The sequence below is a fragment of the Oryza sativa genome, chromosome 12 (assembly GCF_034140825.1).
Source record: "Oryza sativa Japonica Group chromosome 12, ASM3414082v1".
Classification (NCBI taxonomy): domain Eukaryota; kingdom Viridiplantae; phylum Streptophyta; class Magnoliopsida; order Poales; family Poaceae; genus Oryza; species Oryza sativa.
The window spans coordinates 12,731,309-12,747,650 of NC_089046.1; the positions used below are offsets into that span (position 1 = coordinate 12,731,309).

The 16,342-nt window shown below is 43.2% G+C and overlaps 2 protein-coding genes and 1 long non-coding RNA gene across 9 annotated transcripts; 1 reads left to right on the forward strand and 2 right to left on the reverse strand.

Moving 5' to 3' along the window:
* The first annotated feature begins 1,269 nt into the window (after positions 1–1,269).
* LOC136354706 (uncharacterized) lies at positions 1,270–6,986 on the forward strand. 7 transcript variants are annotated; one of them, XR_010738296.1, is made up of 8 exons: positions 1,270–1,705; positions 1,787–1,906; positions 3,149–3,215; positions 3,469–3,549; positions 3,793–3,890; positions 3,964–4,023; positions 4,251–4,380; positions 6,715–6,986. It is a non-coding gene; the product is annotated as an uncharacterized lncRNA (long non-coding RNA). The 7 variants fall into 7 exon arrangements; XR_010738293.1 differs by having other exon boundaries at positions 1,787–1,864; XR_010738298.1 differs by having other exon boundaries at positions 1,787–1,864; positions 4,256–4,380.
* Positions 6,987–11,325: 4,339 nt separating this feature from the next.
* Positions 11,326–13,927, reverse strand: LOC4352050 (nuclear intron maturase 1, mitochondrial). The gene has a single exon (XM_026022103.2). It carries the CDS (start codon positions 13,830–13,832, stop codon positions 11,706–11,708), a length of 2,127 nt encoding a protein of 708 aa, XP_025877888.1. The 5' UTR covers positions 13,833–13,927; the 3' UTR covers positions 11,326–11,705.
* A 1,031-nt stretch (positions 13,928–14,958) lies between these two features.
* LOC9268759 (agamous-like MADS-box protein AGL62) lies at positions 14,959–15,954 on the reverse strand. Its single transcript, XM_066306152.1, is given in 1 exon segment — positions 14,959–15,954. A coding segment is annotated over 1 exon segment (594 nt). The 5' UTR covers positions 15,758–15,954; the 3' UTR covers positions 14,959–15,163.
* Positions 15,955–16,342: the final 388 nt, after the last annotated feature.

Sequence of the window (16,342 nt, forward strand, 5' to 3'; positions counted from 1 at the left end):
CGCGTGCCCGGAAGGCGCTGATTGGTGATCGGTCACGCCCCCCACATGGCGCGCGGTCAGTTTTGACCGATTAGTCTCTCCTGCATGCATGCATATATGTATGTATATACTTTATATACATACGTATGTATATAAAGTATATATGTGTATATATAGGTAAATTAACTGGTGCTACATAGAGTATGGGTTCCAAAATTCAAATTGAGAATATACCTAATTTGAATGAGTATGAAAGTTTTTTAAATGTTTAGATATGAACATTAACTTCTTTACTAACAAGTTTTTTAGATTTTGGTTCTAGGTATATAACATTTAAACATATAATTCGTTAGGTATGTAATAATGAATTGTGAAATAAAGTTGAGTTTGAGTTATTTTGTTGTTAGGTATTTGTATGAATCAAATTCATATACCTAATATACCTAGGTATATACTCACAATTTAAAAATTTTTAAAAATTTGAGAGAATTTGTGTGTTTTATACCTTGGAGCCCGAGCACCATGGAGTCCCATATGGGTATCATATATATATATATATATATATATATATATATATATATATATATATATATATATATATATATATATATATATATATATATATATATATATATAAAGTATATATATATGTGTGTGTATATATATTGTATATATATATTTTTATGTAAAAAAATATGTACATATATACAAAATTCAAAATATATATATACAAATTTTGTATATGTACATATGAAAAACACATATACAAACTTTGTATACGTGTATATAAAGGTTTTATACGTACGTTTTAAAAAACCGAAAAAAACTAAAAAGATATGGAAAGAAAAGATAGAAAAAAAACCTTGCGCCAAAATAACAAAAAAAACGCGAAAAGAAAAAAACAGAAAAAACTAAAAGAAAGGAAACTATGCAGAAAAAAAAAACCGTGCGCCCCGCCGCCGCCTGCGCCCCCCTCTCTGCGCGCGACACGTGTCTAATCGCGCGGGGAGGGTGCACGCGACTAATCGCCCATTAGCATTCTTGCGCGTGCCCCACACCCCTCACACGAGTAGTTCACCCTAATTAGCACCGGCGCTGCTAGTTATCTACTCTATATCTAACTACCCTATAATCTACCAATTGGTTTCACTCATCATTCATTCTTTCATTCCTCATAGAACGGTCAGGATCATCTTGGTCAAATCTCAACGGTCCAGATCGCTCCCACCTCCCTCGATTGCGCCCTCCTCTCCGCCCCCTCTTTCTCGCTCTCACGCGCCGCCGCACCCTAATCTCTCCCTCTCACGCGGGACGCGGCGCCACCACAATCGCCGCTGCCCTCGACTGCCGCCGCTCCGCCGTCGTCGCATCCGTCATCTCGCCGCCACCGATCCCCGCGCCACCGCCGTCACCGCCGCCCTCGGCTGCCGCCGCTCCGCCGTTGTCGCATCCGTCGTCTCCCCGCCACCGATCCCCGCCGCCGGCTCGCCCTCAACCGATCCCCATCACCGTCGTCACATCCGTCGCCCTCAACCGATCCCCATCGCCGTCGTCGTCCAGGATTCACGTCGCCGCCGACGCCTTCCGCGCCGAGCTATTCCTCGCTGCCACCGATCCCCGCCGATGGCTCGCCCGATCCCCATCGCCGCCGTCGCGCCGCCGGCTCGCCCGATCCCCATCGCCGCCGTCGCGCCGCTGGCTCGCCCTCGCCAGCGTCTCCCCGCAGGTCAGTCTCGTGCCCCGCCGCCACTCGCATCTCCTCACCCTCGCGATTCCCAACCCTAACCATCGTCTCCCCGCCCCGAAGGTCTCCGGCGCCGCCACCCCCCCCAAACAACCGGCGCCGCCACCGATCCCCGCCCGCCGGAAGCCCTCCCGTCGCCAGGTAGAAGATGATGAAATTGAAGTGTTGTCAAGTTCCTCCAAGGTGTTTGTTTTTCTCATGGTTAAAGTGTAGTACAAACTGTGCAAATAAAATCAATGTTTTCATCCCGTTCATATCCATGACTACAAATTATTAGGACTTGATCTAGCCTGAGATAGCCAATGATCGATTCATTTTTTTCTTTCCAAGTTGTGCTAATGTATATATGTTTAGAATTACATGCCATTTGGGTTCACATTGTTCAGAATTATCTAATCTTTCTGTCATTAGAGTAGCTGGACTGGTTGCTCCAACAGTTAAAGCTGGTGCTTGACGTTGGTATAGGTTCTTGGTTTAGGAAATTTGTGTGCTGAATTTTTAGCTTTGGTTGTTTGCCCTTGACAAACCACGGCATGACTAGGTATCTCATTGAGCTTGTCTCGGATCACAGTAGAATTGTGTTTTCCCAATTTGGTTCTGTCACATTCAAAAAATAGAAGATAGTTCAGTCTATTGAATGCACCATGGAGTTGATAGTGAACTGTACTAGATTAGGAGTTTTCTATGACTTCGTTTGGTTGATAATAAGTGATTCTTCCCTTTTGGAATAAATACAAATCAACCTAGCATCTTCTTGTACATGGGTATAACAGTGTGACAATAAAATATTCTCCTTCCCGAATCATTCACAGTTACTGCATATAACAAATTCTACTGCTCCGAAATTAGAGCAATATTGGCAAAAATTACAGCAATGCACACTTCAGGAAAATATTATAGCATAATTGTCCTGCTTCAGTTATTAATGGGCGAAATTTATTTATGAACAATCTTTCTTCAGTGGCCTGTTTGTTGATGACCTGGGAACCAATTTTCTTGCCAGAAACTCTATACTATAGTTTTGCAAGGTAGCATAAGGAAAAATTTAGAAGCTTCACATACTGGATGGATTTTTTTAGTAGTTAGCATTTTGGTTATTGGCAGTCAAATTTTTTTTAGTAGAATGGTAGGAGGATGGGCTTATATTTGGCACAATTAATTATTCAGAAGATGTTGTCTCAATCTTCCATTTTACTCTACTAAACTTATTCCATATGTTTTCTTAAATGTTAAATACTTAAAATGGGACTGCAGTGGGTCTCTGATGGTTGCTTGATAGCCATAAGGAAAAGAGAGACAAAAATAATGAATTCATGCAGAGGTTTCAGTCAATTGCAAATAATATGAGATTGGTCGACTTAAAATTGAGGATGGTGTGATATGACGAGCCTCTGGTGATATGATCATTTTCCTTTTTCATGTCAGGATTGACATCTTTGGATTGCATACCAGAATTTTCCATGTTCTTCAGCTCGCAATAATTCATCTTCAGGTAATATGATGGTAGTCTAGGTTTTTAGATGATTTGCAGCAAGGAGTGAAAATAAATTGATCAGCACTGCAACATTGATATTTCTTATGGTTTGTCGCTTTAGCAACCACTCTCCTTATTTGCAAGCTCATGATGTGTTGTAAGATCTAGAGTTGTCTAGCGAAATCAAACCTAACCTCCCCCAGTTTACTGTTCGATGTGGCTGCTACAATTCTTTTACTAAAAGTATGTCAATTTATTTGTTCTATATCAGGCTTGTGTCGAGGAGAAAGGGAAGCGAGGAAAATTTGTAGGTGAAGAAATTGACAGATTGCAATGGGCACCAGTTGTGCTGGTAATTTTCTTGAAACCTGACACTATAATTTCAGGTTACACTCTTAATCCAAGCCACAACAAATGTGAGTGGTTTTATATGTTGACCATCTGTTATGAGCTCTAGAATTTTTTTTCATACTGCACAGGAATGGATATCATGCTTAATGAATACTACTGTGCTGCAGTTTTCCTTTCTGTTTTGGTGAATTTAGTACCATATATGCAGCAGGTCGTGATCAGTTTTTGCTACTTTTGCTTGCAGTCGGTGGAACTGAACCTGGCTCTTTCTATTCAGATACAGCGGTTCCTGCGTGATCAATATCTCAAATCTCAATGAAGATAGGCAGATTGCTATTCCAGGTTGGTTCTCTGAATGTGTGCAAGTTTGCAATTTGTATATCATTGGCTGTATACGGTTGATATAAATTTGCAGATCACTGGCTGTATATGGTTGATTACTTGATATGAGGGTAACTGGGAAATCCGTGATAAGGTGTGAAACATCCCTTTTGATGCATTTCTGTAGCACTATTGAAGTACCAAGGAGTTTTTGTGGCCATATTTATTTATCACCATTCAATGAATAATAACTCTTCCTAATCAGCGCTAAATTTTTTAACAAAATCTGTAACAGAATTGTTCTGATTTGAAACTTAGTAATCTGGTGTGATGCATATTATATACTAATGTAATGCTGCTGGCGGCGTGATGCCCACTCAGTGTAGGAGTTGGAGGGTGTAGGACTGGGGTTCGCATTGCCAATGAGAGGAGGAAGACCGCCTCCAAGAGCCTTGTCCCCATCCTGTACATGGCCGTGATGATCGTTGACATCGACCAGGATCTCTTCAGGGTAAGTAGAACGACACTAAAATTAGGATTAACATTTCTAAACACCATGTTATTTCAGAAATTGATTAGTTGGAATCTTGTATTCATTTTGCTAGCCTAAGTGCCTACTGCCTAACTTAATGGAAATATATTGGAAAAGTTTCTCCATGGCAGATCGAGGCTGCTATTTCCTGTAGATTTAGGTTTCGCTGTAAATACTGAACAATTGATGCAATTTTCTATTTGTATTGAGTACTTGGGTGGTTCTTTCTATCAACCAAATCAATTTTTCTACCCTATATCTACCCTATAGTTCAACAAATAGTTTCACTCATCACTCATTCTTTCATTCCTCGTGTAACGGTTCAGAATATCTGCGTGAAATCCAACACTCACAATCGTCTCCGCCTCGCGTTTTCCTCCCCAATCGCTCCCCCTCCCGACCTCCCACAATAGGCGCCTAGATTGCTCCCCCGTTCCCCTGCCGCTGCCACCTTCTCCTCTCTCCTCTACCGCCACAAGCACCGCCCCTACCACCCTGGTGAAACCCTAATCGCCGGCGCCACCTCCTCTCTTCCCGTTGGGGCTGATCCCCCACCGCCAACTCGTCGTCGCGCCGATCTCCCTCCCCTGCCAAACTCTAATTGCCGTTGCCACTCCCTCCTCTCTCCGTTGTCTCCCTACTCCGATCTCTCTCCGTTGTCTCCCCATCGTCCCCTCCTCTCTCTCTCGCACCGAGACGCCGCCAACGCGTCGCGCCGCCCCTCCGTGATTCCTCCTCTCCGCACGGGCATGGCCCTCTCCTGCTTTCCACGCCTCCCCTCCCTGCTTGACTCCATCCCGTCAAACGCCGACCTCGCTGCACAGCACCGCACCCCCATCCCGTCGGCCGTTCTCTCCCTCAGGCGCCGTCGTGGATCTCCCGCCATGCTCGCACCAGCATTCAGATCGACGCCACCTCGCCGATCTCCTCTGTGCCGCCGCCCACGATCCGCCATCACACACAAATCATCGTCGAAGATTCGCTGCCCGTCGTCGACGACTTCATCGCTGCCATCTCCGACTTCTTTGCCCTCGACCTCCGTCACTGGGCGCCATCCACTGGTATCCAGATTGCCGTGTGTAGTCTTCGCTCCGGTATGTCTATGTTAAATAGTCAGATTCATGTCTATTTGCTATTTTTGTTGTTCGCGGCTGTTTGTTCTAATCATTTTTTTTTGGGGAACGGGTTTACAAATTGCAGCAGCTAGGCTATTCATCAATAGTAAAATGTTAACTGTGCATATCTGTCATTTTGTAATATGATAACTTGTGTGTGATGGCTCGCGGATAACGTATGAGAATTTCTATAGATTTTTGTTTACAGCATGAACTAACTATTTTTTTTTGAGGAGAACGACGGCAGGAGATCTGCCGGAATTTAATTAGAAGGAAGAAAAAAACAGTACAAAACCAGTTCAGTCCCGAAAATAAAAAGAAAATAGTACAACAATACACGGCACAAAACAAAAGAAACTATGGAGGCCTAAAAGCCGAGCAACGGAGATCAAGATCTTGTTTTACTATATATGCCACTGCTCTCTCTAAGATTGAAATGTTGTTGAAAATTCTCCTGTTTCTTTCTAACCAAACATTCCACCAAGTGGTAAGCAGAGCTCCTCTTATCGCCTTCTTTTGCTCCTTCGATCCCATACAATCAATTTGGGCCCACCAATCGGAGGTTCCGACAGAGAGGCCAACATTGTTTGTAGATAAATGTTGCCAGGAAGTAACTAGAGACCAAACTTCCTTGAAGAAGGGGCATTCACTAAACAGATGATTAGTGTCTTCAAAGGCGCTTGTGCATAAACTACAAATCCAATTGCACGGCCAGTGTCTTCTCAACAAGTTTTGAGCCGTAAGAGTTTTCTGGTGGAGGACTAGTCAGCCAAAAAATTTAAGTTTCGGCTTAGCCGGCGCCTTCCAGAGCGAAGAGAAATCTAAGGAAACAAAAGATCCTTGATATTGGAAAAGATAAGCACTCTTACTTGTGTAAACTTTGGATCCATTCCAGTTCCAAGAGATGTCATCAGGACGCGGGGTAAGCATGACTCCCTGAAGCATGCTCCCAAGGTGAACAAGTTCGTGGATTTCTTCTATTGATGTTATTTGCCTGAAAGAGATCAACCAGTTATTGTTATGGAGCTCTTGATGGACGCCTTTTTGCTTTCTTTTTGCCAACTTGAAACACAGTGGTGCAATGTCTTTTGGGCAGCTGTTTTGTAGCCAATTGTCATGCCAAAAGTTTATTTTTGCGCCATTACCTAGCTCAATTGTCGTTGCTGCCTGAAATAACCTTTTATCTGTATCATCACAGGGAACGCTCATGCCAGCCCATGGTTTGTTTTCATCCTTCCAACCGAGCCAAAGCCAACGAAGACGATGGGCTCGCGAAAACCTCTCTAAAACCAACTATGAACAATTGCAATCTTACGTGTTGATGATCATGGGTGAAGTTCACATGTCTTTTCTCTAGGATTGGTCACTATATGCCATTACAGTTACACCTGTGAGTTTAATGTTTTTTAAACTACGTATAACGCTCACATTGCAGCTGGTTTATTCCATAATAAACAGTTTTTTTCACAAGGTTATCAGTGATTAGATTCTTTGAGCGTAGGAAAAGACAAAGTTTGATTTTTCTTTTTTGCATGTTTGGATGGGTATTTTGGTTTAATCTAGCGATAGGGTGGTTAATAGATCAATCTCCTTCAAAGCACATTATAGCTTTTCACATCCAGTAGCGACTTATATGAAGCACATTTTCTTGCCTTTTTTGGCACTTAACTTTTACCATCCAGAGGTGACAAAATTGTTGGTAGAATTTCTTTTTCCCCTTCAACAACTGCTAATAAATTGTTGCAATTCAGAAAGACAGAAAAAAATGACTTTAATATGACATAGCTCAACTAGAAGCGAAAATTGTTAGCACGACAACACATGGTTCAAATAATGAAAGGGTAGAAGCAGAAGCATATTCCAAATAAGGCCACTCCCGATCATAAAGAACGGATTCAGGGAACACGTATCTGATATTCTGATCTCATCTCAGAAAAGTGATGTACAATCATGCATCATGGTGCTACGAAACTACAAATATTACCGTGTGGATTTAAAGAGTTCCATATTCAAATATCTATGTTATATCAAAAAGAGAACCTTGACAAATGATATGTTCAATCTGTCAGAATAGTTATATAGTCAATCAACATCCTACCATATTAATGATCAAAATTCTGAAATATCTACTGCACAATCCCATATAGTCAATCAACATCCTAACATATTAATGGTCAAAATTGTGAAAGATCTACTGCACAATCCCATAGCAACCTACAATCGACGAACAAACAGGAAAAACAATCTACCTAAGGATTAATATCATTATAGAGAAAATTATACGACCCTTCCTCTATAACATATAGACTCAAACTTTAAATTCGCATTAGCACTCAATGCATACTTTCTGGTTGCCATCCTTGTTTAACTCAAAACATTTCATCATTCATGTTAAATATTTGCATCATTGTACTCAGACAACACAAACATAGTGACCAACTGACCATCATACTGTGATGTACATCAAGGAAACATATCTGCCATGGGCAACAATAGACTAATATTTATTGAATATCAATTTGTTCAACAAGGCTGAGGCCGCATGGCTTGATAAGGGCCTCATGTGCTCTATATGTGTGAAACATCATATAGACTGCAAGAAAGAATTTTGGCGAAAGAGCACTTATGTATGTATTTGGCCCAAAGGGATTTTAGGGTCCTTTCGGGCCCCATGACTTCCCTACAGCTTTCCGTCTCTCTTTAAGTTGCAATTGTCATATCTCTACAGTAGATGTTAGAACAGCTTTCATGTGACTAACAGTTCAACACTGAAATCTATTTGTATGCACTATTCTGACTAGCCTTGCCTGCAATTGCTTGAAAAACAAGGCCACAGGTGTTTGATTTGAACTTAAAATGCTTGGCAATGTTAACATATGAAAATTTGGTAGATTTGATCAAGATTTGGCAATAACTTGGTTTATGACCAAAGTTTGAAGGGGTCAATTGGATCCCTAGTCCATTTTTTATAATCAAACTTATTTTATAGATAGATGGGCTTTGTAGTGTGCCTAGTGGAAATAGCTTGATAGAGGTTTTGACAAGCATATTCATAAAATAGCTTCAAAAATGAAGCGACAATTACCTTGTCAAAATCATCAAGATCAGTTGGATTCAAAGTCACCCTGTTCTCCATCATTGTTGTATTTAACCAGCTGAAGGAAACAGGTTAACAAATGGAACTTAGAATTAAGCCAATTATTTATTTAGTTTCAATATAAAATTTTGATACTATCCAATCTAAGTTAGATCTAAACATACATATATGCAACGAAAACATTGTTCCAGTAACAAGAAAATGAAACCATTAAACACGAGAAAAACATATACTTCGTTCAAGGAAATAATACTATCATAAAGAACTGGAGCTCACCAGTAGAAATCCCCCTGTCGATCATGAAACTGAATCTTGAAGTCACCAGCTACCTCTGTTAATCCAGGCTCTCCAGGCAACGCAAAAACCATGATCCCTTTCTTTGGTGCACTAAACCAGAAATCTTCTGGCTGAAAATAAATAGTAAAGTTAGTTCCCAATGGAGCTCACAAAGTAATAGCCTTCACAGATTAATCACAACCAACAAACAAACAGGCCAACTGATGGTCAAAGATCCATAGTGTTAGAAAGCTTCGATAGATCATACCATAGCTACAGCTATGGTAATATGAAGTGAGGTGGCAGAACTAAGGGTTAATCGGTCATGTGGGCCAGGCTGGTGAAAGTAAATGGAGTGGTCTTTACTCTAGTAAGGTTGAGAGGGTACAAAAGCCAACTATTGTGTAACAAGAGGATAGAAATGAAACAGAGAATGGGCTCTGTTTACAGTCTCCTCCCTCCTCTCGATCCCCAATTTCCTCGTGTAAGCCAATGCATGCCTATTCCTTTGACCTATGTAAGCTTATTCAGGATATAACACACGTGGCAGGACACAAGTGGGCTAGACTGTCTTTTATGATTATGGAACCTTGTTTTACGGGAAACAGCAAGAACACTACCATAAATCCATAATATATGAAAGAAAGCTTGAAAAATTGAAATAACAAAAATAATAAATATAGAGAAAACAAAACAGGATACAGAAATAGTAACATTCACAAAACCCACAGAGCACATTTCATGATATATATTCACTAGTTTCAAAAAGTTTGTTCATTTGTCATGAGATGCATAAATAACATAACACCTGTGACAAGTGAAACTAAGCTATTTCTTGAAGGATATACTGCCAACTCTAAAAGATAATTCAGTACTTAGCATTAATACTTATAAACTTCTGTCAAAATTTGGACGATATTACCAAAGGTACAAAAACAGGCATTTAAGTAGACAATTCATAAACCTGTATGAATAGTCTACTCAAACATTGTTGATAGACAATTGATACACTTTGGATATTACATAAAGTTAACCAAATGAAAGAAAATGTGCAGAAAAGAGAAGAAGCTAATGAACAAAAGACATGAATAGTTTATACAGTCAGAAGGCATACAATCAGTTCCTTTGTTCTAGGGTGCTTCTTAGTAGTGAAAAGAACGCCTAAACAATAAAGTTATTACTCAGTGTACGAGAAAAACTTCAAACCACAGAACAGTCATTTAACCAAACTATTGTACCATGAGTAATAACTTTATTACTCATACAGGCAAATAGCAAAACATACCATTGTGATTACACAGGATGATTGATGGTCTAATCCAATAAGGGCATCTAAATGCTTATTGTCTTTGACATTGTACCAAAGCAATACACGCCCATTGTTTTACTATCACCCTAAGGAATAATACATGATCAATCAATCACCAAGTTGTATGGAAACACAAAACTGCCATCCACATTTTGATGAGAAGATGAATGTTGAATATGTATAGACTGCAGAGGAAGAGGTAACAACTGCTAACACAGATATATGCAGACAGAATACATATAACATGTATAAAGGCTTTCCAAGACAATGTTCTGAGAAGATCTAATAAGTCATCAGTGCAGCATGCTAAGGAGAAATAAATATAAATTGAACAATCTTCATGATGAATGCTGGAAAATTTGTTATCAACCACACAACGCAACAGATGAATGCGCTAATCATGAATATTCTGCAATAATCAGCTAGAGACTGAACTATGAAGAAATAAAAGTTCAATCAAGCTTAAGATAACAACCATATAAAATGCACCTGATATCATCTTTTACTCTGTGAGACCATGTGGTGAGCCTTGACTTGCACTGCCTTAACAGCATTCTTAGAGGAATCCACGATGCCTTTAGTAAAAGAGCCAAAAACGCCAGATTGTGCTGTTGTTGGGGTTGTGCTGCCTTCAGCACTCTCATCTTGCTAAGGAGCTTTTGGAGACAAGCGCAACCCAAGGCCACTCGTGAGGCGAGAAAATGTATTCTTCCCCGTTGGTGATTCTTGACCTGAAGAAGGCTGTGGTATTTTCAGGTTTTTTGCCCAGGAGGATAAGCCAGATGTAGAAAATATGGAGGATTGTGCCTCGCGCCCTGCAGCATCTTGTATTGGAACAGCATTTGGAACAGGTGCAGGTGAAGGGGCTACATGGAATGTACTGGCAAACTGGGTGGCAGAATCATTTGAAGTAGCCTGAGAAACAGGGTCAGGAGTTCTGACAGGAGGTGCGGTTGAATCCTGGCTGTCCACCGGAGTAGCAGGTGGTGGATGTGAATCAGAGGGCTTTACTTGCTGTTCTACCATGATCGGGTAACAGATTTAATAAACCTCTTTGAAGCACTAGTAAAATTTGCAAAATCATTATATACAGATATAAAACATGCAGTTTGACCAGCAATCATTCAGACAAATGATGATTAAAAAGATTAATTTGTGCCTAATTGCAATAACTCCTGGTTACAGAGAATATGAGTGCACACTTCAGTTTCTACGCTATTTACTAACGTGCAACACCTGATTTGTCAACTAAAACAAAAAAAAAAAGCAAATTAGTGTGTCATGCTTCTAAGAGTAAAACAAAATTGAAAAGGATGAATTTACAGTGAGATATGGTCATTATTCATTGTATACAATTAAAAGTATACCCTTGCACAATAGAATATCTCCTAGACGATAGATATCTTTAGCTATGTGTTGTTGATATACCATCCATGAGTATTCTCTATTGAAAAAAAGGCTGTCTAAGACGGTTTATCCAATAAAACTTTCTTCACAAAACATAAGCCTAATGTACCATTGATACACTGCCCAACAGAATCTGATTCTCCTTATTGGCAGCTTCATCAGTATTCTTCCAATCATTTAGTTTTTGTAGGGACCTTTTAGCATCATAAACACCATAAACTTTATAATACCACACCATCCTTGATACATCATCCTGCGGTGAATTTATCTCCTTCCTTTTGATTGTCTTATGAAGTTCACAGAAGAATTTTGGATCTTGCAGTTTAATATACTCACGCAATACAAGCTCGTGGTGAGGCACCCAGTTTCTAGGGAAAGGTGTGTAGTCACACGATGGAATTGATGACATGCGTGCAAATTGTACACCCTCAATAATATCAACTAGTCCCATTCTCAAGAGATCAGAGTATTCTGGTGCATCATTCCTTGTGCTCTCTCTCAATGGGCGGCTAAGGTCACGTGAGGCAATCTTGTAAACTTTAGCTCGAGACTTGAGTCTATACCTTGCCGCATAAAGCTTTGCCAAGGAACTCCTAATGACATATGCACAGAACCCTACAATCTTCTTCCGGTTGTCTGCATATCTGTACCAATCAGCCATGGTCTCAAGAAATTTGTTCATCTGAGAGTTAGTGTGCGCCTGCCCAGAGTACAGCATTGGTGAACATGGCAATGGCTCAGGATCCCGATCCCCCTTTACAAGTTCAAGCTTCCTGAAATGCCTTATGCACCTCTGAAGGCTTGCTGTTACTGATAATAATGTCCCAATACCTTTCTCACTCACAATGTTCCCTCCACTAGCGGTATATCTTAAGGTTGGGTAGATGACCCGGCGGGTGATCACATGATCCAAGAACTCAATCCCTCTTGTGATGTGCTCAATCTCTACCATCGAATTCTCAGGCCTCAAACCAAACGTGCTCTCGCAGAACTCCATCAGTTGTCTCCTTATCTCAACTGCGTCCTCCCTTGGTCCCCTGATCCCAATAAGAACATGGGAGCCAAATCTAAGGTAATCCATCTTCCTTGTCTTCTCCTTCCCACTTGATGGGACAAACTCAGGCCAGGCAGGATTATGGCATCCTTCATCACCCGCCTCCTTCCAAATCGAATCATGGCTTGACGGGCGGAAGTACTCATGAATTCTCTCCTCGAGCCACCAATCCAGTTCGTTAAGGCACACATTGGCAAGCAAAGGGCTAAGTATCCCACAATGCCCATAATTCGGTGCATGGCACGCCTGTTCTGGGGCAAACCCGAAGAATAACCTCAACCAATACGGATCAGGCTTGGGCTCGTTCTCATTGAGCACCTTCTTCTTCCTGCTTTTCCTGAGAACCTTCCTCTTCAGCCTCTTCTTAGCTAGGCCATCAAGCTCCTTCTCCCGTGGTGGCACAGACCCAGGCCGGACAGGGGCATTGAGCGCCGACTTCAGCAAAGATAAGACCTTGCGGTCAGAGACGGCCTTCTGGACGCAGGAGAGTATGGTATAAGGCGAGAGTGCGTCGACCACCCCGGTGAGGTCCGCGGAGATGAACCAGAGGTAGGCGGCGAAGTGGGAGCGGACGGAGCGGATGGCGGTGTGGGGCCCGCGGCCGGGGCGGAAGGCGTGGGACTTCGGAGAGAAACGGGGCTCGAAGACGGGCTCGAGGAGCAGGAGGAGGAGCTCCTGGACGACGCGGTCCTGGAACGGGGGCGGCGCGTTGGCGAGGCGGGCTTCGAGCTTGCGGCGGGAGATGGTGACGGTGGAAGGGGGGTCGGCCGGGGAGCGGATGAGGAGGTGCGTGGAGGCGCCCCAGGGGAAGGCGGGGTGGCGGCGGAGGGCGGCGGCGCGGAGGCGGAGGAGGGAGTGGAGGGTGGGGAGCTGGACGGCGTGGCGTGGCGGGAAGGAGCCCGTGGCGTGGGCGCAGGCTCGCTGGTAAGAGAGGAGCCAGAGATCGAGGCGGGAGGCGTACCCGGAGAGGTTGGGGAAGGGCGCCGGGAGCGGGTGAGCGAAGGCGCGGCGCCACAGAGAGGAAAGGAGATCGATGGGGTCGTGGACAAGGAGAGCGTAGGGGTCCGGGAAGGGCCCCTCGTCGGCCGCCGATGGCGGCGGCGGCGGGGCGCGGCGGCTGACGGGTTGGAGGTGGCTAGGGATGAGGCGGCGGAGCGCCCCGCGTGCCGTCATCGCGGGCTCGCGGCTGGGGTTTCCGTCGAACAGGTGGTGGGCGCTTAGCGGGGAATTTTTGTTTTCCCCCACGGTGGATATCAGCAGCAATTTCTGAATTTCCTTTCCTACGTAACGTGAGTTAAGCGTAGCTGCTTGAGTGGGCGGGTTAAGTGTAGTAGTACGGGTGGGCATTTGGTTAGACCGAGAAATTCAGTTCGGTTTCTCGATCTTTTTAAAAATTCGATCTTTAGAATCTCAAAACTGATCTCGGTCTCCAACAAAACTTAAGACCGAGCAATTCGGTCTTCGGTTAGTTCGGTTCGGTCTCGGTTATAGACCTAACTAACCATAACAAAAGTTTGAACAACAAAAAAACAAATTAAATAATCAGTAAGATCGATGAATCAAGCAATTAGGCCGCAGATGACACACTACAAATTGGTGTCACTAGCAAATCGAGCACGATTTAGAAAAAAAAAAGCAAATCGAGCCGATTTAGAAAAAAAAAAGCAAATTGATACTGTCAATCTGCCATGACTTAAATCCATTGACTTGAATCTGCAATCTACTCATGGCTGTCCTCTTCCCATCACCGAGCTCATAGCTCACAGCGAATCGGCGATGGAGGTTGGCTGGAGGCGGACCCTACTTGCAAGGTCTCTCAAACCATTGGGGGAAAAGTGTAGTTCTACAAAATTGGTAGTCCTTATTTAAAGAAGTGCAATTTTGTACCAATTTTGGCAATATAAGTGAATGCTTGCACAAAGATTTATTAACACATAATCTTGCTCCTCAAGTTCAGGTAGGAATTGCAAGTGCAAATCAAAATGTACTGCATATGCATACCAGAGCAGGAATTTGGGCAACTCAAAGTGCTTGCAGGTTTGCAAACACACAAAAACCATCCCACCATCTAGGCATTCGTTCTCCGGATCCACAGTTACATAGGAGTACCAAATTGAATGGAAATAAAACAACATCATCTGTGTAGTGTGTAGGTGCTGTCTAGCCTTTAAATTTTTCCTACCCTATTCAATGAAACAACGCATTTTCTGGTGCATTCGTTCAAAGAAAAACATCTCCCAAGAATCTCCCAAGTAATTCCTTTCAAGACACATTACAAGAATCGACAAAATTTCTGAAATACTCCCAAGATCATGTATTCATGTTACTTCCACTCATCTTGCACTGAATTTACATGATGAAAGAAAGCGAGACGAGAACAAATTGCAGAGAAGAAGCACAATTGTTATGCCTGCAAATTTACAGGATGCAAACGAGAAAACAAATCGGAGCATTTCACCAAATTAATACCACGAATTATATGATTATGCAAGCGCTAAACCTGATTAGAGATGCAATTGGAAGAACCGTGCGAGCCGTTGTCTCCTACTGCCGCCGCCGCCGTTGTCGTCGTCTCTACTGCTGCTGGCGCGGTGGCGGACCGTTGGCATGGCCGTCGAGCTTGGCCCTGAGCTCCTTGGCGCCCTGGCGAACTCTGGCAACTCGGCCTCCCCGACCTCGCCCACGTCGACGTCCCACCAGAACCGCCCCTCGGCCTTCGCCTGCAAGATCTTCGCCGTGATGCCGCGCATCCGCGCCTTCTCCGCCGCGACCTCCGCCCTGGTCTCCCCCACCGCCTACCTCAGCATCTCGAGGTCGACGTCCTTGCCTAACCCGCCGCTGTGGACGGGTGCGGGCTCAGCATCCTCCCCGGGGACGGGGCCGTAGGAGAGGAGGACGGCGTCGACGGATGGGTCACCGAAGGCGTAGGCAAGGTTGGTCTCGGAGAAGACGACGACGGCGATGCTCGCGCCGGCGAGCAGGGCGAGCTCCGACGCCTTCTTGAACAGCCCGCCCCGCCGCTTGGTGAAGGTGACCTGCCGCCTTTCCTTGTTGTCGATGTGCTGCCTCCCCTTACTAGTCCTCCCGAGCGGACGCATCGTCCTCGTCGATCAAGAGACGCGGATGAGGGCGACGGCGGCTCTGCTTCTTGGTTTCTTGGGTGCTCTGGTTCTTGCAAGTGCTGCTTCTCCAAAATGAAAAACAATGCGATGATATCCCACTACAAAATGGAGATCGAAATTTTGGGGGCTTCGGTTGCCCACATTTCCTAAATATTGAGGTGGGATAAACGGGGAAGTGTGCTAGAAGAATATGTGCGGAGAAAATAAAAAAAATTCACTAAATCGCAATTGGAACTGGGAAAATTGTTAGAAGAATAGGTGTGGAGAAATTTTTTGTTAAGTAAATGAAAATTGTCAAAAGAATGCTACATACATGTATATATTTGTTAAGTGAAGATGTTTAATAAGGCCTAAAGATTACACGGAGAAGACATAAAAATCCGAGAAATGAATCAAAGGGGAAAACAAAGAATAATCAATCACAAATCAAGTTTACAATACAAAGATAGCATGTCTCATGCCCACATCGTGTCTTTACGTCGCATCCTAATCAGTGTTTAATTTGGTAAAATTGGCTATGACATGCCCTTTTGGTCTTGTTTTGCATGCATTAGACAACTT

Bases quoted from the DNA above. Each gene is read 5' to 3' on its own strand.
- LOC4352050 (XM_026022103.2), bottom strand. From the start codon at position 13,832: ATGACGGCACGCGGGGCGCTCCGCCGCCTCATCCCTAGCCACCTCCAA.